Source organism: Microtus pennsylvanicus, chromosome 1 (assembly GCF_037038515.1).
Source record: "Microtus pennsylvanicus isolate mMicPen1 chromosome 1, mMicPen1.hap1, whole genome shotgun sequence".
In the NCBI taxonomy this organism is placed as follows: Eukaryota; Metazoa; Chordata; class Mammalia; order Rodentia; family Cricetidae; genus Microtus; species Microtus pennsylvanicus.
The window spans coordinates 113,817,268-113,840,448 of NC_134579.1; the positions used below are offsets into that span (position 1 = coordinate 113,817,268).

General features: G+C 43.7%; 1 protein-coding gene across 9 annotated transcripts in view; it reads left to right on the forward strand.

Moving 5' to 3' along the window:
- Clip1 (CAP-Gly domain containing linker protein 1) overlaps positions 1-23,181 on the forward strand; it is a 117,078-nt gene that overhangs the window by 92,028 nt on the left and 1,869 nt on the right. For all 9 annotated transcript variants that reach the window (XM_075979227.1, XM_075979257.1, XM_075979288.1 and 6 more), the window contains 5 exons: positions 11,796-11,848; positions 19,087-19,204; positions 19,296-19,446; positions 19,883-19,932; positions 22,795-22,919. In XM_075979227.1, the coding sequence (XP_075835342.1) occupies positions 11,796-11,848; positions 19,087-19,204; positions 19,296-19,446; positions 19,883-19,932; positions 22,795-22,919 (497 nt within the window). The remainder of the gene's footprint in view (positions 1-11,795; positions 11,849-19,086; positions 19,205-19,295; positions 19,447-19,882; positions 19,933-22,794; positions 22,920-23,181) is intronic.

The following is a 23,181-nucleotide window of genomic DNA, read 5'->3' on the forward strand; positions in this document are numbered from 1 at the left end:
GCCATTTCGGAAATGCTGTAAATTCTGTCCTAATCCAAGTCAAAATTCATTTAACATTTTGTTATTGTGTTGTATTTTTTTTAAAAAAATTGTGCATGTGGATGATGTGTGTGAGGGTCAATTAGCCCCATACACATTGTAATGGATTAATTAAAAAATGCTTCAGGATCCCTGGATCTGCGGCTGCAGCAGCAGAAACACTGCAGGTCCCTGAGCGGTGGCAGGCAGCAGGTCCCAAGAGCAGCCAGTCCTAGGCAGGGACTGGTGCAGGTCCCCAAGTGGCAGCAGTGGACCACATGGCAGCAGGCAGCGAATAGCGGGTCCCGGAGAGCATCCAGTCCCAGGCAGGGGAGGTGCAGTTTCCTGAGTGGCTGCAGCAGGCAACGAGGAGAGACAGACAGATGGGCATGCCATGAGACCACACTGCAGGTCTCCCAAGGCAGCTGGTGCTAGGCAGGAAGTGCAGTTATATGAGTGAGGGACAGAGGGATAGACATGCCATGCAGAGTGAGGTTGGATATTTATTTAGTGGGTTATGGAAAGGGAGAAGGGGAGAAGAGCAGTGTGGCAGAGAGAGAGAGAGAGAGAGAGAGAGAGAGAGAGAGAGAGAGAGAGACCAAAGCTTCTAGAGGGAGAGGGAAAAGGAAGAAACTCAGGCTGCAAGCAGGAAGGAAGATCTGCCTGCCTCAGTGGAGTGGGCCTGGCTTGTCTCTTAAAGAGACAGAACAGATCATTACATACATCATCACACATGATAATAATAATAATAATGAAAGTTTATATTGAAACTCAAGAATTTAGAAAGAAGTTTTTAGTGCCTGTAATGATTTCTGCTGAGTGAGAAGGACTTTGGCGAAAGACCTTGGTGGGTGAGAGCTAGAGGCCCCACTGGTGAGAGACAAATATTGTGCAGGCAAAGCTTAAGTGAAGAGTTTTGCTGAGATAAAGGGGGCGGGCGGGGAAGAGAAAAGGAGAGAGAGATGCAAAGGGTGGGGGGGGGGACAGAGACCTGTTTGCCTTTTCAGAAGAACATCAGGAAGAGAGCTGGAATGGGCCAGGGTACTGCCTGGGTGCATCCTTCCAGGAGACAGGGGCCAGCATAAACTGAATGTGTATCACTGTTGCAGGGCAGCAGGGCTGAGGGGTATGTATGGTGTACAGTGTTTATAAATGTAGCCCTACCCCCAGCACATCTGTAACAGGAGAAGAAAACTGTCCTGCCAGCCTAAGAGTAACCTTGGCTCACTCTGCAGGTCTGGGGTGGCCTTTCCTTTCCTTTCCTTTCCTTTCCTTTCCTTTCCTTTCCTTTCCTTTCCTTTCCTTTCCTTTCCTTTCCTTCCCCTCCCCCTTTCCTTCCCTTTCCTTCCCTCTCCTCTCCTTCCTTCTTTCCTTCCTTCCTTCCTTCCTTCCTTCCTTCCTTCCTTCCTTCCTTTTTTTCCATTTTATTTATTTGATTTTTCGAGACAGGGTTTTCAGTAGCTTTGGAACTGGAACTAGCTCTGTAGACCAGGCTGGCCTCAAACTCACAGAGATTTGCCTGCTTCTGCCTCCCAGGTTCTGGGATTAAAGGTGTGTGCCACCACTGCCCGGCATGGGGTGGCCTTTCAGATTTGCCCCAAATTAGATTGAAATGTCTAGATTTTTTTTTCTTTCTTTCCCTTGTTTAGAGTTATATTTTCTTCATTTATTTATTATATGTGTATGTCACTGGACATGTATAAACAGCTTATACCATATGGTCTCAGTGATTAAACTCAAGTCACCAGGGTTGGCAGCAAGGGCATTTGCCCACTGGGTGGTCTCAATGGCTCACCGTCTTTATATTCTCCATTGATCTCTCACAGGATGAGGTCCATTTTAGGAAAGGGTGTGGCCCTGCAGGAGTGGTTCTGTCATTTTGGCAGTCCCTGAATATCTCCTACCCTGCTCCTAGAAGCACATCTTCTCTCTACCGTCCTCCTTTCATCTCTGAAAGCAGTTTGTCACAGACAGACCCACTGGATCTTTCCTTCCCTTCTCCATTTCTGTCTGCTCTTCTAAGAGCAGAAGTCTGTCTATCTGTGTGTGGGAGGCGAGACAAGAAATCCTCAGACAGAGAATGTGTTGAGTTGCTATTTTGAACCTCAGAATACTCGCTCGGAGAAGAGACTGAAAGAGCCCGAATGAGCCACTTCGCTGGGAAGAGTGGTGAGAGAAGACTCCCTGAGAGTCTCAGCAGGGGCTTGTCCTGGGAGAAGCTGAGCTTCCCATCATGAGATAGCTGGGCAGTACTAGGACTGGAGAATACAGTGTCCCGATGGCCGTTCACTCTCTACTGCAGGAAGCAAAATGGGAGGTGCTGGGACCCTTGTTCAAGTGGCTTTACTGAGCCTATAAAATCAGAATCAGTGTTGACTCTGAGTTTGTCTGTTGGCCCTCATTTCACCCAGGCTTGTGTTTCTTAGCGTAAATGATGGGTTGAAAGTTAAAGTACCTCGTATGCTTTTTGTCTGCCTTCCCCACTTTTTTTTTTCTTTTTGTTTTTTCGAGACAGGGTTTTTCTGTGGCTTTGGAGCCTGTTCTGGAACTAGCTCTGTAGACCAGGCTGGTCTCGAACTCACAGAGATCCGCCTGCCTCTGCCTCCCGATTGCTGGGATTAAAGGCGTGTGCCACCATTGCCCAGCTCCTTCCCCACTTCTTATTTTTGTTTTTTTTTGAAGATTTATTTATTTATTTATTTATTTATTTATTTATTTATTTGGTTTTTCGAGACAGGGTTTCTCTGTGGTTTTGGAGCCTGTCCTGGAACTAGCTCTGTAGACCAGGCTGGTCTCGAACTCACAGAGATCCGCCTGCCTCTGCCTCCCAAGTGCTGGGATTAAAGGCGTGCGCCACCACCGCCCGGCCTGAAGATTTTTTAAAGTTTTATATGTATGAGTATTTTGTCTGTGTGTGTGTCTATGCAGTACATATGGAGGCCAGAAAGTACTGGATCCGCTGGAACTGAAGTTACAGGCAGTTGTGGACTATTACGAGGGTAATGGGAATAGAACCTGAGTTCCCTCAGGAGCAGCCAGTGCTCTTAACTACTGAGCTGTCTTTGCTCCCTTTCTTGTTTTTGATGTGAGTTCTTGAATCCTCTTCTGGTTTAATGTTCCCAAACATTGTAGGCTTTTTCTCTTAATAATAACCTCCCATTTCCCCCAGTCATCTGTATTTTCTTTTTCAGCTTCAATTATGAAAAAATGTCAAGCACATGCAGGAACAGGAGCCACCCAGTGCAGTGTGCTCCTATATCAAATACCACTAGCGACGGGTTCTTGACTGCTCTTGTCTCAGCAATACTCCACACACCTTGTACAATTTTTTCCTTGTACAATTTTCAAGACAGGTCAGACTGATCTCAAACTCTCTGTTTGCCTGCCTCAGTCTTCTGAGTTTGGAAATTATAGGCCTAGACTACTACACCTGGATACCCTAAATTGCTAGATTTGGTTTGGTTTTTGATTGTTTTGAGACAATCTCTTTGTTTATATAAAGACAATATCTTTATATAAACTGGTTTCAAGCTCTCAATAATCACTCCTCTGCTCACTCTGTGACTGCTGGGGTTATAGGTGTATACCACCATTCTTGATGCCCTGAGGATTATTTTAAAACAAATTTACAGTTTTTTTCTTTTTTTAAAAAAATATTTATTTATTTATTATGTATACAATATTCTGTCTATATGTATGCCTGAAGGCCAGAATAGGCCACCAGACCTCATTACAGATGGATGGGAGCCACCATGTGGTTGCTGGGAATTGAACTCAGGGCCTTTGGAAGAGCAGGCAATGCTCTTAACCACTGGGCCATCTCTCCAGCCCTACAATATTTTCTTTTCCTCTCCATTTTTTGTTTTTATTTTAGAACAATTTACTATATTACCCAGGCTAGTCTTGAACTGGGCTCAAATGATTCTCTTGCTTCAGCCTCCTGAATGACTGCTACTACAGGAATGTACCGACATGCCTGATTTATGAGTATTTTTTACCTGAAAAAAATAATTATTATTATTCCTTATACGTTGAAATGTTATTTTAAAGTCAAACATATATATATATAGCTAGGCATGGCTCAGCATGTAGGAGTATAGTGATATTTCATTTGAATTTTAATAGATAAAGCTTGTCTAAAGTTCAGAGAATAAAACAGCTTCCCTAGTCAGCCTTAAAGACCAGGCAGTGGGGCTGGAGAGATGGCTCAGAGGTTAAGAGCACTGACTGTTCTTTCAGAGGTCCTGAGTTCAATTCCCAGCAACCACATGGTGGTTTGCAACCATCTGTAATAAGATCTGGTGCCCTCTTCTGGCCTGCAGGCCTACATACAGACAGAACACTATATACATAATAAGTAAATCTTTAAAAAAAAAAAAAGACCAGGCAGTGGTGACACACACCTTTAATCTCAGTAGCCATGCTAGTTTGCCACAGACACTGGGCAGTAGTGGTGCTCGCCTTTAATCCCAGTACTAAAGAGAAATTAAGACGGGAGGAGACAGCTCTCACATAGAGTCTTATTCCTAGATTCCTGGAGGCAGGACTACCATTTTTAGACTGAGGTAGAGGTAAGAACCAGTGACTGGTTATTGTGCTTTTCTGTCTCTGGGTTTTTATTTATCATACTACACAGGAGACTGAATCAAAAAAAAAAAGAGAGTGAGCACTAGTTTGAAGCCAGTCTGAGCTACACAACATGGCCTTGTCTCGGCACCTCGCCCAGTCTGTCTGCCACCCTTGTATTTGTAACAGGAATCAGTATAAAATGGTGTCTCCTCGCCAGGCGGTGGTGGTGTATGCCTTTAATCCCAGCACTCAGGAGGCAGAGGGAGACGGATCTCTGTGAGTTCGAGGCCAGCTTGGTCTACAAGAGCTAGTTCCAGGACAGGAACCAAAAAGCTACAGAGAAACCCTGTCTCGAAAAATCCAAAAAAAAGAAAAAAAAATGGTTTCTCCTCCCATTAGGCTCATTGAGGAAACACTACAAATGATCTGGTGTGTCTTTCTTTATGGTTATTATACCCATATCAGTGTTTACAAATGGGTAGGTGTAGACACAGTTTTTATTATTTTCTACAAAAATTATATTGTTGAGAAAATGAAATTTTTTATTTTTTTATTATTTATTTATTTATTTATTTTGTTTTTCGATACAGGGTTTCTCTGTGGCTTTGGAGCCTGTCCTGGAACTAGCTCTGTAGACCAGGCTGGTCTCGAACTCACAGAGATCCGCCTGCTTCTGCCTCCCAAGTGCTGGGATTAAAGGCGGAGAAAATGAATATTGTACAGATTACTCAAACTTGCTTCTCTCCTAAGTCATCTTTATTGAGGTATAATTTACATGAAATAAAATTTACCCTTCCTATGTGTATGGCTTGGTGAATATTTAGTTTTGATCTTGCTATGTAGCCCGGGCTGGCGTGGTACTCACCTTGTAGTACTATGTAGTAGTACTCACTAGGATTGCTTAGAAATAACATAGACCCACCTCTGCCTTCTGAGTGCTGGGATTAACCCAGTTCATCTTTGTGAGTTTGGTAAACATGTGTCAATCTCTACACCAAATGTAATGGCATGTGTCTATAATCTCAGCACTTTAGAAGACAAGACAAAAGGATCATGAGTTTAAGATAAATTTGAGGCCCGGTGGTGTGGGTGCACACCTCTGTGAGTTTGAGGCCAGCCTGGTCTGCAGAGCAAGTGTCAGGACAAAGTTACACAGAGAAACTCTGTCTTGGGAAAAAACAAAAAGATAAGTTTAAGATAAAGAGTTTCAGGACAACCAGGGCCACACAGAGAAACCATGTCTGAAAAAAAATAACAACAAAGGAGAAAGCAACAACAAACAAATTCTAATCTTGGTTGATTTTTTTTCTTTCAAAATTTCATCTTTTTGTTCGCCATGTTCAGAGAGTCTGGTTTTATCCCGTGCTTTTTCAGTCACAGTCCAGCTGGCCTTGGTGAGCTCCCAATAGATCAGCTCCACTGTCTCAGTGGGTGGGTGCACCCCTCGTGGTACCGACTTCTTTGCTCATGTTCTCCCTCCTTCCGCTCCTCATTGGGACCTTGGGAGCTCAGTCCAGTGCTCCAGTGTGGGTCTCTGTCTCTATCTCCATCCATCACCAGATGAAGGTTCTATGATGATATGCAAGATATTCGTCAGTATTGCTATAGGATAGGGTCATTTCAGGTTCCCTATCCTCAGCTGCCCAAGGAACTAACTGGGGACATCGCCTTGGGCTCCTGGGAGCCACTCTAGGTTCAAGTCTCTTGCCAACCCTAAGGTGGCTCCCTTAACTAAGAATTGTGTTTCCGTGCTCCCCTATCCAACCTTCCTTTATCCCAATCATCCTTTTTCCCCAAGTTCCCCCCATCCTCCCCTTCTCCCTTTTCTCTCCCCATCTCCCCTTGCCCCCATCCCACCCCACCCCCAAGATCCCAATTTTCATGGCGAACAATGAGGGCTGATGAGAAGCCAAGGACAATGGCACGGGGTTTTGATCCTACTTAATGTGCTGGCTTTGTGGGAGCCTAGCCAGTTTGGATGTTCACCTTCCTAGATATGGACTGAAGGGGGGAGGACCTTGGACTTTCCACAGGGCAGGGAACCCTGACTGCTCTTTGGACTGGAGAGGGAGGGGAAGAGGAGTAGGGGGAGGGGGAGAAGGGTGGGAGGAGGGGGAGGGAAATGGGAGGCTGGGAGGAGGCGGAAACTTGGTTTTTTTCCTTTCCTCAATAAAAAAAAATTTCATCTTTTTATGAGAAGCATGTTCTACAGTTCAGCTCTTGTTATTTTGGGTTTAAGAGCAAAGCCTTACCTGAAAAAAAAAATAGGTTTCTTTTATCAAAGTAGGTCTTTTAAATAATCAGTCACTACCTTATCTCTGAAAAATTCCTTACGTTTTCTAGTCCTGCAATTTTTGTTGTTGTTGTTGTTGTTGTTGTTTTTTTGAGACAGGGTTTCTCTGTGGCTTTGTAGCCTGTCCTGGAACTAGCTCTTGTAGACTAGGCTGACCTCGAACTCACAGAGATCTGCTTGCCTCTGTCTCCCGAGTCAGCTACCACCACCCAGCTTAGTCCTGTAATTTTGATATTACTACTAGGCCATATAAATGGAATCAAAGCAATATAGAACTTTATCTGTAATCACAGTAACTATAAATGATTAAAATATTCCAACTGAAAGATGTGATTTAAATTTTTTTTAAAAGTTTGATCTAACAATATGGTGTCTACAAGAGATGGTTTATTTTCAGAAACACAAAGAAATTGAAAGTAAGAGAATGGAAGATGATACACCATGCATATAGTAACCAAAGGTACAGTGAAGAGGATAGACCAGATTCTGACAAAATACACCTTATGGCAGAAATTGTTACTAGATACAAAGAAAGAAAACTCTCAACTGTTCATGATGATATAACATTTATAAATTAATGTGTACCTCACAATAAAAGCCCAAAAGAAGTAAAGCAGAAACTAACAATTTAAAAAAGGAGAAGGCCAGTAGGACTAGAGGTTGTTACTCATGTAGCCCAGTCTGGCCTCAAACTTACTGTGTAGCTGAGGCTGGCTTTGAACTTTTCCTTTCTGCTTCTACCTCCCACATACTGAGATGACGGGCATGTGAATGGATGGCAGTTTGTTCTTTTCTTTTGTTTGATTGTTTTTGAGACAGGGTCTCCCTATATAGTGCTAGCTGTCCTGGAATTCACTGTGTAGACAAGGCTGGCAATGTACTCAGAGAGTACCACCTGCCTCAGCCTCTGCTTCTGCTTCGGTCCCGAGTGCTGCGTCTAAAGGTGTGTGTCACCATGCCAGGCCAGAAGTTGCTTTCTAGTGTTCTTTACCAAAAAGAAGTCCTTGGATAAGAGGCTAATTTTAGAGTTTAGGGTAGCAGAGTCTGAAACATTTTATTTATGAGACAGCAAGAAAGTGTGCAAAGAATGATGAGGATTCATCAAAAGCATATCAAATCAAATGTGAACCAATTTGTTCATCAAAAGAAGTAAGACGGACTGGGTGGTGGTAGTGCTCTCCTTTAATCCAGCACTCAAGAGGCAGCTGCAGGTGCATCTCTGAGTTTGAGGCCAGCCTGGTCTACAGAACAAGTCCCAGGACATCCAGGACTACACAGAGAAACTGTGTCTCGAAAATCAAAGCAATAGCAACAACAAACAAATTCTAATCTTTGTTGATTTTATTCTTTTAAAATATTGTATTTCATCTTTTGTAAGTGCGCATGTTGCACGTGTATTGGAACTCTTATGAGAAGCATATTCTACATTTCAGCACTTTTGTTTATTTTGTGGGATGTTGAAACAGAATCTTGCTATGTATCCCTTGCTGTCTTGAAATTCTCTGGATTGACTGTAATGGATTAATAAAAAATGCTGCAAGATTCCCGCTCCCCGGCGGCTGCAGCAGCAGAAACGCTGTAGGTCCCTGAGAGGCAGCAGTGGGCCTTGTGGCAGCAGGCAGCTGTCACAGGCAGGGACTGTACAGTTCTCCTAGTGGCTGCAGCAGGCCACGAGGAGAGACAGACTGATGGGCACGCCACAAGACCGAGCCACAGATTCCCAAGGCGGCTGGTCCCAGGCAGGGAGCTCAGCTGTGTGGGTGAGAGACAGAGACATGGATAGGCACGCTGCGCAAAGTGAGGTTGGATATTTATTTAGTGGGTTATGGAGGGGGAAGGGGAGAAGAGCAGAGAGGCAGAGAGAGGAAGAGAGAAGGGAGAGACAGAAGCTGCCTCTTTGAGAGGGTGACGGAAAAGAAAGAAACTCAGGCTGCAAGCAGGAAGATCTGCCTGCCTCAGTGTTGGTGGGGGAGTGGGCGTGGCTTGTCCCTTAAAGAGACAGAACAGATCATTACATAGACCAGGCTAGACTCAAACTCATGGGTCCCGCATGAAGAAAAGTATTTTTGAGACAAGGCTTCATTATGTAACCCAGATAGTACTTAAACTCACAGAAATCTTCCTGCTTCAGCCTTCTAAATTTTGGGATTACAGATCTGAGCTGTCACATCTATCTTAATTCTTTAATTGTAAAATAAAACTATAAATTTTTTATAATTTATACATAAATTATAAAATGGACACAATGGCACATACCTCTAATCCTAGCTCAGGGACAGCTGAGGCAGGAGGATTATTGTGTGTTTGGGGCTAGAACATGAAACCCTGCCTTAGAAGCAACAAAAGAGGAAGGAGGCAGGGAGAAAGGAGGAGAAAAGATGGGAGCCTTTCTCAGCCCTGCATCTTTCACTTCAGATGTTGTCCTTGCTTCTCTTCATTTTCAAAGTTGCCGTCCTCTGTTTTTATTCTTTTCACTCTTAAAAACTTTAAAACAGCTAGGTGGTGGCACACACCTTTAATCCCAGCACTCGGGAGGCAGAGGCAGGCGGATCTCTGTGAGTCTGAGGTCAGTCTGGTCTACAAGAGCTAGTGCCAGGACAGACTCCAAAGCTACAGAGAAACCCTGTCTTGAAAAATCAAAAACAAAAACTTTAAAACATATTTCTATTAATTATACATGCACGAAAAGTATGATTTTATTATTATTTTATGTGTATGTGTGAGTGGAAGTCAGAGGACAATTTGTAGCAGTTGGTTCTCTCCTTCTGCCATGTGGTTTCTGGGGATTGAACTCAGGTCACCAGGCTTAGCCACTGTGCCTTTGCTTGTTGGTCACTTTGCTAGCCCTCCAAGCCTGTGTGAAGGACTGGAAAGCAGAGACACTCCGGTGAGAAACTTGGATAATAAACCTTTTAGATTTCATTATAAATGTGCACTGATACTCAACAGACATGCATGCACACTTACTTTTTTTTTTTAAGCTGGTCAAGGTGGTTTATATCTGTATAACAGCAAGTATCTTTACCTGCTGAGACGTCTTCCTGGTCCTTGTTTGTGATATTTTATGGAGGAATACTAGCAGCAGGATTTTATAACAGAATGAGAGAGCTGCAGGGAACTCTTCTGTAGCCTTGTTTTATAGATGACAGGCAAGTGTCTGCTAGGTGCGCTGAATCAGTAGATGAATCACAGGTGCTTTGCGAAGAACATGTAGCCTCTTTCCTGACTTCTGCAAGTTCCTGACACCACTCTGATCTAAGTAAAGCAGCCAGAATGCTAATGGTGGAGTTGTCATTCAGTGAGCAAATGTTTATTGAAAGCTTAACATGTACTATATAGGGCTGGGCGCGGTAACCTTAACCTATACCCCAACACTGGTGGACAAACAGTTCAAAGCCATTTTTGGTGTTGGGTCCACAGATTGGGGGGGGGGCATGTGGCGCAAAGATGGGGACAGATCACCGAAGTCTAGCAAACCAGAAGCAAACTATTGCAGGAAAAAGTAAAAAATTAAAAAAAAAAAATCTCCATGGGGCACACACACAAAAAAGCTTATCAGCTAGCTGAGAGCACAGCCAGAGATGGACTTGTAAGGCTGTGGCAAAGGCTGGTTTTCGACTCCTCTTTTTTATAGAAGCATTAGGCAGTAACAAAGGAATTTTTACAATCTTGAGGTGAAATTTAGACACAAATTGCCCTTTTTTGCAATTTCCATTAACAATATTTTTCACTTAAATTAGGGTTTGTATTCAGTTCATTGTTTTTTCCCTGGCATTCCTTGATAGTGCTTACCAAGGCTCTGCACCTCCCCTGACACTGCCAGTTTTGCATAGCAGGAAAGAGCATGGAAAGATATAAAACGAAAAAGTCAAAAGTCACGTACATCCCATCATTTAAAAGTTAACTCAGGGGGCTGGAGAGATGGTTCAGAGGTTAAGAGCATTGCCTGCTCTTCCAAAGGTCCTGAGTTCAATTCCCAGCAACCACATGGTGGCTCACAACCATCTGTAATGAGGTCTGGTGTCCTCTTCTGGCCTGCAGACATACACACAGACAGAATATTGTATACATAATAAATAAATAAATATTAAAAAAATAAAATAAAAGTTAACTCAGCCCACATCAGTTGCTGGTCATGAGTTCCCAGGGGGTATCTAAAAGCTGATCCTCAGTTTGCTGAGTGACCCTAAGATTGCAGAGGCCGCTTCAGCCTCACAAATAGAGCTCTGGGCTTTAAGGTAGAGTAACCCACTGTTAACCATCAATCTTTAAGCTGCTGAGAAAGCTGCTGACAGCCGCTCTCATTCTCCTAGGTCTACAACTTTATATTTTCTTATTTCTACATTCTTCTTTCTGGAATTTACATTTCTTTATTCTTTTTTTTAAAAATACTTATTTATTTATTATGTATACAATATTCTGTCTGTGTGTATGTCTGCAAGCCAGAAGAGGGCACCAGATCTCATTACAGATGGTTGTGAGCCACCATGTGGTTGCTGGGAATTGAACTCAGGACCTTTGGAAGAGCAGGCAATGCTCTTAACCACTGAGCCATCTCTCCAGCCCCCATGTCTTTATTCTTATTCTTGGACTCTTCCATCTGCCACATAGCAGATTTAGGCCAGCCTGGACTACATGAGACTGTGTTGGAAAGGAACTGGGTATGGTGGCGCACACCTAAGTCTCAACATTTGAGAGTCAGAGGAGGTGGAGCTGGTCTGGATACTGATGAGACCCTGTCTCAAAAAAAGTATTATATTCTGATCTATCAGTATTATATTCTGTTGCTATAATCTGATTTAATATTTCTGATTCTCAGGCGGTGACTTCTTACTGGCATCTGCTGCCCTGGAGCGGGTTGTGTGGTCTCTGTGGACTTATTATCAACTGAACTCTTTCTGTTTTTGTTTTTCAGCTGGAAGAAGAAAGATCTGTACTCAATAATCAGTTGTTAGAAATGAAAAAGAGGTAGGCTCTCTGTATGTTTACTGATGTGTTTAACAAGGAAAACTTCAGAACGTGTTGTGTGTGCTAGTTTACAGAAAACAGTCAGCTTCGTATATTTAGAAAGTGGCATTGTGGTATTTTAGTGCTCACAATTGACAAGTTATGAAGATCCATTTGTGCAAGTTTCAAAAATTTAAAATTTTAAGCCATTTTTTACTGCATTTACTCAGAAGTGCTCTACTAAATTTAGATTGCCTCATATTAATGGTTTTAGTAATGAGCATTATTATTATAATTGTATTTATAGTAATCACTTTAGATATAATACTGATTTTAATATGGGAAAGCTTGATTTTTTTTCATTAATAAGTAATACCACTTGTTTCTATTATTCATTATTCCTTTATAATTTATAACTTCCCAAACTCTTTTGAGTAAAAATAAATGGGGTCCATAGAAATGAAATATTTAGGCCAGGTCAGAGTAAAATATGCCTATATTCTAGCACTCAGGAGTCTGAGTCTGGAAGATCATATTTGAATCCAACATTGCAAAATCCTGCTTTACAAAAACTATAATAAGAGCTGGGCAGTGGTAGAGCACACCTTTAATGTCAGCACCTGGGAGGAAGAGGCATGTGGTCTCTGAGTTCGAGGCCAGCCTGGTCTACAGAGTTCCAGGATAGCCAGGGCTATATAATACGACCCCATCACAAATAAATAATTTAATTAAGTAATTAAATTAGGGGATAAGAATATAGCTCAGCGATAGAGAGTTTGCGTCCCATGTATGAGCTCCTGTGTTCACCCCACACCCACAACAAACAACAAAACCATCTACAATCCTTAGGAGTGAGAGAATTGGTAGTTCAGTGTCGTCCTCAAGTACATACCAAGTTTGAGACCCTGTGCTTTAAAAAGGAACAGAGGAAAGAGATTCAGCCTTCCTCCAAGTTCCCATGCTCTTAGGAAGTGCTTTTCGTGTCAGAGCAGAGGTTTCCCTGCCCTTCTGGTGTCTGACAGATGTGCTTCACACTTGGGAATTCAAGGTTTTATTTAGCCTACAGAAACATTTGGATTGTGCAATGCAGATTGCTGTATTTTCCAAGCTGTCAGGCCTTGGCCCAGGGGAAGCCTTTCCCTTCTCTCTGGTTTAATTAAGAAGTACTTCATCAGGCGGTGGTTGCTCACATATTTAATCCTAGCACTCCAGGAGGCAGAGGCCAGCAGAACTCTGTGAGTTCAAGGCCAGCCTGGTCTACCAAGTGTGTTTCAGGACAGCCAGGACTACACAATGAAACCCTATCTCTAAAACACACACACACACACAAAGAAATTCTTGGGCTCCTTTGTTGAATTTCTCCAAGATCTTTACATTCTAGACTACACAAGTGTCTCACCATGGCCATGCTTATCCTGGACAGAAAAATAATGAGGCCTTATTCCTGTAGCTTTCCCTAATGGGGCCAAATGAATGAAAATGGGCTGATGAGATATGTAATCCCATTACATTTAACAACACTTTTTAATTCACCAATCTGTATAATCTCAAAACATCCCAGTGGAAGATGTGGTGGGGTGTGTATTTTTTGAGGATGAAGCAGAAGCCCCCAGACCAGAACTTACTTAGCTAAGCACTCAGGCCCATGAGTTCCATGTGCAGGCTTGAGACCTAGAGCTTCAGGTTTCTGTGTTCTTTTTCCCCTATACCTTGTACTTATTACTGACTCGTGAAAGATTGTATACTTCCTGGGTCCTAACTTATCATGTGACTGACTAAATTATGTTTAGCAAAGTGTCTCTCAAAAATTGCTCCTAATTTAAGCCAGACCAGTATCTACTGGGGAGGCTGAGTGAGGTGTGAGGGGTCACAAGTTCAAGGATAGCCCTAAGGAATTTAATGAGATCTGTCTGGAAGTACAAGCTCTAGAAGGGCTCCAGAGAGTCAGTGGTAGGATGCTTGCCCACACATGGAGGCCCCAGTTTGTCTCCTGCCACCAAAACCAAACACTGAAGTTACTCCTGCTAATTTTGTTTTGTTTGTTTGTTTTTTGTTTTTTGAGATAGGATTTCTCTGTAGCTTTGGAGTCTGTCCTGGAAGTAGTTCTTGTAGACCAGGCTGGCCTTGAACTCACAGAGGTAGCCTGCATCTTCGGAGTGCTGGGATTAAAGGCTTGCACCACCACTGCCTGGCCACTCCTGTTAATTTTGATGAACAAACAAAGAGAATAATTTTTCTGAAATTGAAAAAGTTATAAATTTAATTTCTGTATTTAAACTGATTTTCTCTTGTTAATCAACCCTCATGGACAATTGTTTCTGTTTTGGAAGACTGAATTTGAATGTATTTTAAAATAACAAGTTAGACCCATAAATACCTCCCAAACGTAAATTTGATAAGAATTCCTCTGTGATGTATGCTGTGATGGCTGACTCTGTCTACTCTGCCTAGAGGACTAAAGTTTTATATGATCTTGGTATAAATACCTTCCAAAAGCTTAAGTCATAAAAGCACACAAATGTTCTTTGTTGGTGCAGAGTAATAGCCCTGTCTTTGGTTCACATTAGAAGGGAAGGCAGGAAATGTGTTCTCTATGGCCATGAGAGGAGCTTGCAGGACCCCCACCATCAGGTGAAGCAGTCACTGAGGAGTCAGTGTGAGCGCCCCAGCCCAGCTGCTGTAAGGTCCTGGTTTCTATACAGCACCTCCCACACTAGGAAAAGCCTTTTGTGGTTCTGAGGATTTCAGAGCTGCTCTGCACCAAGGAGTAAATTTAAACTGTGAGCTAAAGGCTGGCGAGGTGGCTCAGTGGGTAAGAGGACTTGCCGCCAAGCCTGACAACCTGAGCTCCATCCTTCAGACCCATGTGAGAAAAGGAAAGACCTGATTCCAGCCAGTTGTTCTTTGACCTCCACACCCATAGTATGCACACCTACACACATGTGCATAATAATGAATGATGAGTTAATGAATAAATAGAATAACTTTAAATTATAAACTTCGCATGGTAGAATATGCCTGTAACCCCAGCACTTGAGGGTAGAAGGCCAGCCTGGCTACGTGAGACTATCTTTAGAGATTAGTAGTGTCCTCCTGTATTTGCTTCGTGGGTTTGGTATCTGTAGACATTGTATTGCAGGCAATATGTAGTGAACATTATTCTCTGAATTTAAAACTGATCATTTGAAAAATTGGGTACAGTTGAACACACATCTTTAAGAACAGGTTCCAGGCAGTGCATTGCCTCACACCTTTAATCCCAGCACTAGGGAGACATAGGCAGGAGGATCTTTCCGAGTTCAGGCCCAGGCTGGTCTACACAGTGAGTTTCAGGCCAGTCAGGCTTACATAGTGACCCTGTCTTCAAACCAAACAGAAACAGGAGAGGGGGAACAGGTTCCCAGGGATCTAGCTGGTAAGGCACAGTTGTCTCACTGCTGAACTGGAGGCCCCCGCTCCTCCACAGCTGCCCAGGCTGATGCACCCTGGGGAGCTAGCCTGGCTCCCTTTTTGCTCTGAGCTTTTTAATGTCAAAAAAGGAACAGCAAAGCCAAAGTTTTAGACATGGGTTTATGGGGGTCTTAATTCAACGGTAGTACAGAATGTAAGCCCTGTGAGGAATGCAAGTCCTGCCTCCACTTCTGAAGCGGCCTGCGCTGCCCAGCTCATCAGCTCCCTGTGGGTTGTAACTGTCTGACTGTCTCCGAGCTTGCGCTACTTACCAGTGCTCACCTCATCCTCTCTTTTCCCTTTCCTACTCTTGCTTCCTTTGCTATATCTGTGTGTCTTTCATGGTAAGACTAAAGAAAGTCTATCCACGTTATAATAAATAAATCTCATATATTTTTAGTAAACCAAATTGTTGTATATATTTTTGGCTGCCTTTGTCCCTCTGTGTCTTGCTTTTGTTTTGTAAAATATGCTCAGCAATGTATGCACACACACACACACACACACATACACATACACACACACCTACACACACACACACACCTACACACTCACACTTAGACATGTACTTCTTTTTGATATCGACATACAGCAAAGACTTGGGTACAAATTTAGTTCTCCTTACTGTATTTGCATTTTTCTTCATGTTTCTAATATTTGGTTCTTATCACCTTGCATTTTAAAGCCTGCCCAGTAACACTTCAAGGTATTTGCTTCATTACTGGACTTTATTTCTTATTTATGTAGTAAGAGAAGAATCTGAGCGACACGTTCCCTCGAGGGATGGGACGAGAGATTCTGGCCCTGAAGCCCTTCTTTCATACTTTATCTTCTCTTCTTGCTATTGGCCGTATAAGGAAACTCTTCTCACCAACATGGCGTCTCATACATCAGTAATGTTGGCATAGATGCTTTAATTCAGCCCCTCTTAGTTTGTACAGAGGAATTAGGGCATAGAAATTGTCACACTGAAGCCACCACTGAAGATCTGTCACAGAGGCGCGCTGCCAAGCGTCTGTGCCCTGTCATCTGGTAGACCTCCTGCTTTCTTTCTTTCTTTCTTTCTTTCTTTCTTTCTTTCTTTCTTTCTTTCTTTCTTCCTCTTTTCCTTTTTCTTCTTTTAACACATACTGTGTGTTGGGGGTGGGGGTGGATTCTTACCATGTGGCTTCTCAGGATCAAACTGGTCAGACTTGGTGGCAGTGACTTCACCACTGAGCTGTCTCTTTCTTCAGCATGTGTCCTTTTGCTTGATTCTTATAGGAAACATCCTGTCTCCATCTTAGCAAGCTGCATGGCTCAGGGTTGGGTTGGTGACTTTTCTGCTGGTTACTGGTGATTTTCCCTCCATGATGCTAAGTGCCCGTGGGATCTTAGCTGACTAGATCTTTGAGCACAGGAGAATTCACATCTGTCTTCAACAAACCCTAGTCCTGCTAATTTTTAGAAAGTTAAAACTTTAAAAATTTTCAAATCTGAGTGCTACTTGAAATAAACAAAGCTCCAGAATTCATTCATTCTCATTCTCTCTCTCTCTCTCTCTTTCTTTCTCTCTCTCTCTCTTTCTCTGTCTCTGTCTCTCTCTCATGTGACTGACTAAATTATGTTTAGCAAAGTGTCGCTCAAAAATTGCTCCTAGCCGGGCGGTGGTGGCGCACGCCTTTAATCCCAGCACTCGGGAGGCAGAGGCAGGTGGATCTCTGTGAGTTCGAGACCAGCCTGGTCTACAGAGCTAGTTCCAGGACAGGCTCCAAAGCCACAGAGAAACCCTGTCTCGAAAAAAAAAACAAAAACAAAAACAAAAACAAAAATCAAAAATTGCTCCTAATTTAAGCCAGACTAGTATCTACTGGGGAGGCTGAGTGAGGTCGGTCAGTCGGTCTCTCTCTCTCTCTCTCTCTCTCTCTCTCTCTCTCTCTCTCTCTCTCTCTCTCTCTCTCTCCCACAGGGTTTTTCTGTAGCTTTGGATAGCCTGTCCTGGAACTATCTCTTTTAGACCAGGCAGGTCTTGAACTCACAGATCTGCCTCCTGAGCGCTGGAATTAAAGGCGTGTGCCACCACCGCCCGGCTCAGGAGAACAGAATACTATGTTTCAGAGAAATCCAAGGAGCCAAGATTTCCTACATCTTTGGGTGGCACCAGAGCTTTACTTTCCACACTGCAAAAGTTCCTGTTAGAGCCCCGCCTGAGCTCTAAGATGGCCCCGTTTCCTAGCGCTCACCCAGGACTTGGCAGCACTGGTGTCCCTTTCTTTCCAGGGTTACTAATTTAGAACACTTCTGGAAAGTCTCAGATTCTTCTCCTCCTACTTATCATTCTGGAGTGTAAAGGTGTAAGCGACACAATGAGACCAATACAACACGTTTATTTCCATCTTCGTGTAGAATTTCAGTTTGCCATGAGAATTTTGTAATTCATGTGCCGGATACCTTGGGTCTCACTAACCAGCCATTCCTCTGCCATCTCTAACTTGGCCCTCCCTGTCCTGTTCCCCAGGTGATCTGAAAACAGACCAAATGCCGCTTGCTCTGCACTCACTCACCTGCCTGCTTCTAGTTACAAACTCCTGCTGGTGACCACCTCCATGGTGCAGTGGCTGAGATTGTGTGGCCTGAGCGCTAGCCTGAGACACTTTTCTCTTGTTTTGTTCTCCCTGAAGTAATTCAGTGACACAAGATCTGTTTATTAAAAATTAAGAACTTTTAATTTAAAAAATTTTAGGTTTGTAAAAGAGTTATAAAGGTAGTGTAGCCAGTTCATTTCCCTAGTCAGCTGCCCCACTATGAACATGTCACATAGCCTCAGCACCTGTGCCCAAACCACAAAGTCATTGCCCCTCGGCTCTCTGCAGTTGTCCGTCACAGTCATTTCCCTCATCCAGGATCCTGGCTAGGGAATAACACTGCGCTCGTGTGGTCCTGTCTGCAGATCTGTGACCGTCCCTCACTAAGTCCTGCCTTTCATAACTCAGCATGTTCGTATTTCACGGCACACCTTCAAATACACATGCACATCATACATGTACATACCCTGCCGACCCTCCTTTGGGGCTGACTCCCTGTGTCCTGCCCAGCCTCTTTGTGTCCCTCTCAACCCTTTCCTCCCTCAACCTGGACTCCAGTCCAGTGGACAGTTCTCCAGAGGTCTCTCCCGCCCTCTAGTGAGCCAGCAGAAAACAGGAACTCGGCTCTGCGAAACCCCTCACTTCTGCTTTGCCCATAGCCTTTCTGCAGTTCAGTTCTAAAAGCAGCCCCGTGTCTTCTTCAGATTGGTTGAAATGCAGTTATCTTTCAGTTTGAATAGTATTTATCTTTGCTACTGTTTTGGCTCACACAATCTTAAAAACACAAGCTCAGAACTTACTAAAAAGTTACTGAAATTAGTGAGAACCAACTGATACTTCCAGCATCAGACCGCTCTGCATGACATCTGTAACTGCTTTGCATGTGTGTATTTTAATCAGCACTGCTTGGTATTATGTTTTCCAGAAGTAACAGTATTCAAGGTGGGGTTCTAATTGCTGTGATTTTTGGGGGGTGGTACAACGGTTTTTAAAGACCTACCTCTTCCAACAGTATTAACTTGTCTTTTTGAGTTCAAATGGACACAATGACATGCAGGTTCTGCATGCCTGTGCATAGCTAAACCTTTTCTCCCTCGCAGTAAGTAAAATTTACAGGCATAACAGCCTTGATCCCTATGCAACTTCCCTGTTACACCTTTTTTTACAATGTAAACTAAAGTTACTCTCAAGTCTGTTCTGAAACAGTTGCTTGCTGACCACTCTTTTTAACTCTCTGGTCTTTAGAGAATCCGAGTACATAAAGGACGCTGATGAAGAGAAAGCGTCCCTGCAGAGGTCCATCAGTCTCACCAGTGCCTTACTCACAGAGAAGGATGCCGAGCTGGAGAAGCTGCGGAGTGAGGTAGGGTGCTGTGGGGATGGTCTGCCACGGTGCTGTGGGGCTGCCATGATCCTCCCCTCCTCCTGTCCTGAGCCCCACGCCTGTGTTGCAGGTCACAGTGCTCCGCGGAGAGAACGCCTCTGCCAAGTCCCTACACTCAGTTGTTCAGACACTGGAGTCTGACAAGGTGAAGCTTGAGCTCAAGGTCAAGAACTTGGAGCTTCAGCTCAAGGAGAACAAGAGGCAGCTCAGCAGCTCCTCAGGTAAAAGGATGCCCATCCTAAAATGTGTGCCTCCTCCAGGGGGCTTTTCCCACTAGAGGTGCCCCAGCTCTCCCACTGTTGAATCAAACAAGGGCTCGTCACAAGTGTGCTTGGTGTGGAGTCTTCTTGTATGAGGCAATACATGACGGCTGCCATCATATAAGCAATCATGAGGTCTCAAGTGCAAGGCAACAAGAATGGAGAACACTGCATCCTTAAAAATCAGGCACCTGTACCCCATAGGTGGTCATCTTGAGAAAGAACCCTGAAAGGGCAGGGTAGCATCTGTGAGACCCAGTAGTGGCCAGAGAGCAGGCAGGGACTTCACTGAAAATGAGGGTCCCCTGGCAGCCCGTCACTGCAGCAACAAGGAACTGACTTGCAGTATTTTCCAGTGTCCCCTCTGATTGTTCTTGTTCTTGTTTTTAAATATAAGGCAATATCAATACCCAGGCAGAAGAGGATGAGAGAGCCCAGGAGAGTCAGGTAATGCTCCTCTATTAGTGCTTCTGTTGCCTTCCTGTCTGCATCATTAGATATCTTGAGAGCGGAATGCTGAAAGTTTAGAACGCATTCAGTAAAAAGTCTTCCTGTTCCTGCTGTTCTGTTTCCCAAGTCCCTGACACCGTTACCCGCATCTTACCTCTGCAGATTTTTTTGTTTTGTTTTAATATACAGCTAGATGTGGTATGTGACAGCATGTACCTATAGCTCTCTAGCACTTGGAAGGCTGAGATGAGAGATCGTTGGAACCATGGAGTTTGAGACCAGCCTATGTAACATAGCAAAAGCCCTATCTCTAACACAAACACACACACTTAAATATACAATCTCCTCTGCTTTAACATCCCCCCCCCTTTTTTTTTTGGTTTTTTTGAGACAGGAATTCTCTGTAGCCCTGGAACTTGCTCTGTAGACCAGGCTGACCTTGAACTCACAGAGACACACCTGCCTTTGCCTACAATTACTGGGATTAAGGGCCGGTACCACCACCATCTCCCCCCCCCTTTAAAGACAGTTTCTTGTAGCCCTAATTGGCCTTGAACTTCTGGTGCTTCTCCTACCCCGCCTCCCAGTTGCTGGACCACAAATGTGCAACACCAGCACAGCTGGCTCCCTCTGCAATTGTGTGTGTGTTTTAACATAAGTAATAATAGATCACATAAGTCACTCTGTACTTACCTTTTCTTTAGCTGTATAGTATTCCAGTGTGTGAATGTACCATAATGTAGTCAGTTCCCTTTTAGTGACAGGACACTGTGATTATTCTAAGCTGAGGGTGTATATTATAAACAGTACCTTAAACAGCTATCAGACCTAAGCTGACTCAGAATTAACTTTGTCTGTTAGTGTGTCTCACAGGCATAGTACAGAATTAACATTGTTTTCTCTCCTTTCTTCCCCCGTTTCCTCTGCTCTGCTTCCATTTGTTTCTGCTACTGCCGCCAACACTTTTCTTCCCATCAGCAAATGGTTTGTTTTATGCTTCCTTATTTGTGTACACATGCACGTGTGATTGTGTGTATGGTTTCCTTGGCCTTGCAGCAGAGCCCCTAATAGAATGATTTAGAAGATGCAACTTGGAAGATGTGTGGGGTGTGGGGAGATGGCTCAGTGGTTAAGAGCAGCAGCTCCTCTGAGAGAAAAACCAGGTTCAGTTTCAAGCACTCACATGGTGATCCACAACCATCCTTAGCTTCAATTCCAGGGAATCCAGTGACCCCCTCCTGACCGCCACAGGTCACACAGGCACAACACGCACACACATAAAATAATCTAGAATTAAAGAAAGTCAGGTGTGTGGTAATGCACCCAGTACTCAAGAGGCAGAGACAAGGAGATCTCATTAGTTTGAAGCTAGCTACAATGTGAGACCCTGGCTTTAAAAAAAAAGTAGGGGCTGGAGAGGTGGCTCAGAGGTTAAGAACACTAACTCTTCTTCCAGAGGTCCTGAGTTCAATTCCCAGCAACCACATGGTGGCTCACAACTATCTAGGATGAGATCTGGTGCCCTCTTCTGGCCTGCAGGCATACATGCAGACAGAATATTGTATATATAATAAATAAAATCTTTTTTTTTTTTTAAAGTTAGTTCAAGGCCATCGTCTGCCAAAAAATGAATTAGGCTTTGTTTTGTTTCAAATAGGAACTAGCTTGTTTAGACTATAAAGGTATGCACAATCTACATAGTGATTTTAAAGTCAGCCTGGGATATGTATCAAGAGACAATCTAAAAGAGAGAGGGAGGAGAGAAAGGAAGTGTGTGTGTGTGTGTGTGTGTGTGTGTGTGTGAGAGAGAGAGAGAGAGAGAGAGAGAGAGAGTTTCTCAGTAGCTGTGTAGTCAGTCCTGGACTCTATAAACTAGGTTGGTCTTAAACTCACAGAGATCTGCCTGCCTCTGCCTCCCCAGTGCTGGGATTAAAGACGTGCACCACCACCAACCAGTGAATTTAGACAGTTTTAAGGTCTCTTTATTTGTTTATTTATTTAGGAATCCAGGAAATGAACCCAGGACCTCACATACCAGGCAGAGCTTTGCCACTGAACTGTATTTTCAGCCATGGATTCACAAACACACACACACATACACACATACACACACACACACACACACACGCACGCACGCACGCACGCACACTAGAAGGAAAAATTAAACCTTGCCTGTGTATTCAGAACTGTGAAATCATGACTGTGCAGCCGGACAGTGGTGGCCCACACCTTTAATCCCAGCACTCAGGAGGCAGAGGCAGGCGGATCTCTGTGAGTTTGAGGCCAGCCTGGTCTACAAGAGCTAGTTCCAGGACAGGCTACAAAGCTACAGAGAAACCCTGTCTTGAGAAAAAGAAAAGGAAAGAAAGAAAGAAGGAAGAGAAAGAAAGAGAGAGAGAAATTATGACTGTGGACAGTGTGGTGTTTTGTTGAAAAATATCAGTGGCATTTCACCAATCCACAGATTGGTGATTTAAGTGTAACGACATTTGTCTGAATGATATGTGAAATTTATCCATCCACAGCTTCAGATTCAGTGACATGAATTTAAAGTGATACACACACGTGCGTATGCACGCATATACACACACATGTTCCTTAGTAGCAAACACTGAGAGATGGAAAAGGGACGAAAGAAACTTCGTTGCCCCCTTCACCTAGCTATGATCTCATCCCAGTTCCCTGTAGTTCGTCCTGCACCCTCCACATGCCTGTTTTTTGGTGAGCCTGGAAAGCACAGACTATAGCAGGCTTTTATAGTAGTTGGCCCTACTGTGGCACATACTTCTCAACGTCTAGACTCCAGCTGTATGGCGTTTGCGTATCTCACTGCTTTTTTTTTTTCTTTTAAAAAATCAGATTGATTTCCTCAATTCAGTAATAGTGGACCTTCAAAGAAAGAATCAAGACCTCAAGATGAAGGTGGAGATGATGTCTGAAGCTGCGCTGAACGGCAACGGGGATGACCTGAACAGCTATGACAGGTATGACAGGGCCTCCAGCAGCTGTACCTGCATGTATATGTGTGCACCCCGTGTGTGCCTGGTGCCCTAGGAGGCCAGAAGAGGCATCAGATTGTGCTGGGAACTCTGTTCTTAATGGCTGAGCCATCTCTTCGGCCCGAGCTGCACATTTTATTTTTATTTTTTTTTAAGATTTATTTATTTATTATGTATACAGTATTCTCAGTACTCTTCCTGAAGGCCAGAAGAGGGCACAGATCCCACCACAGATGGTTGTGAGCCA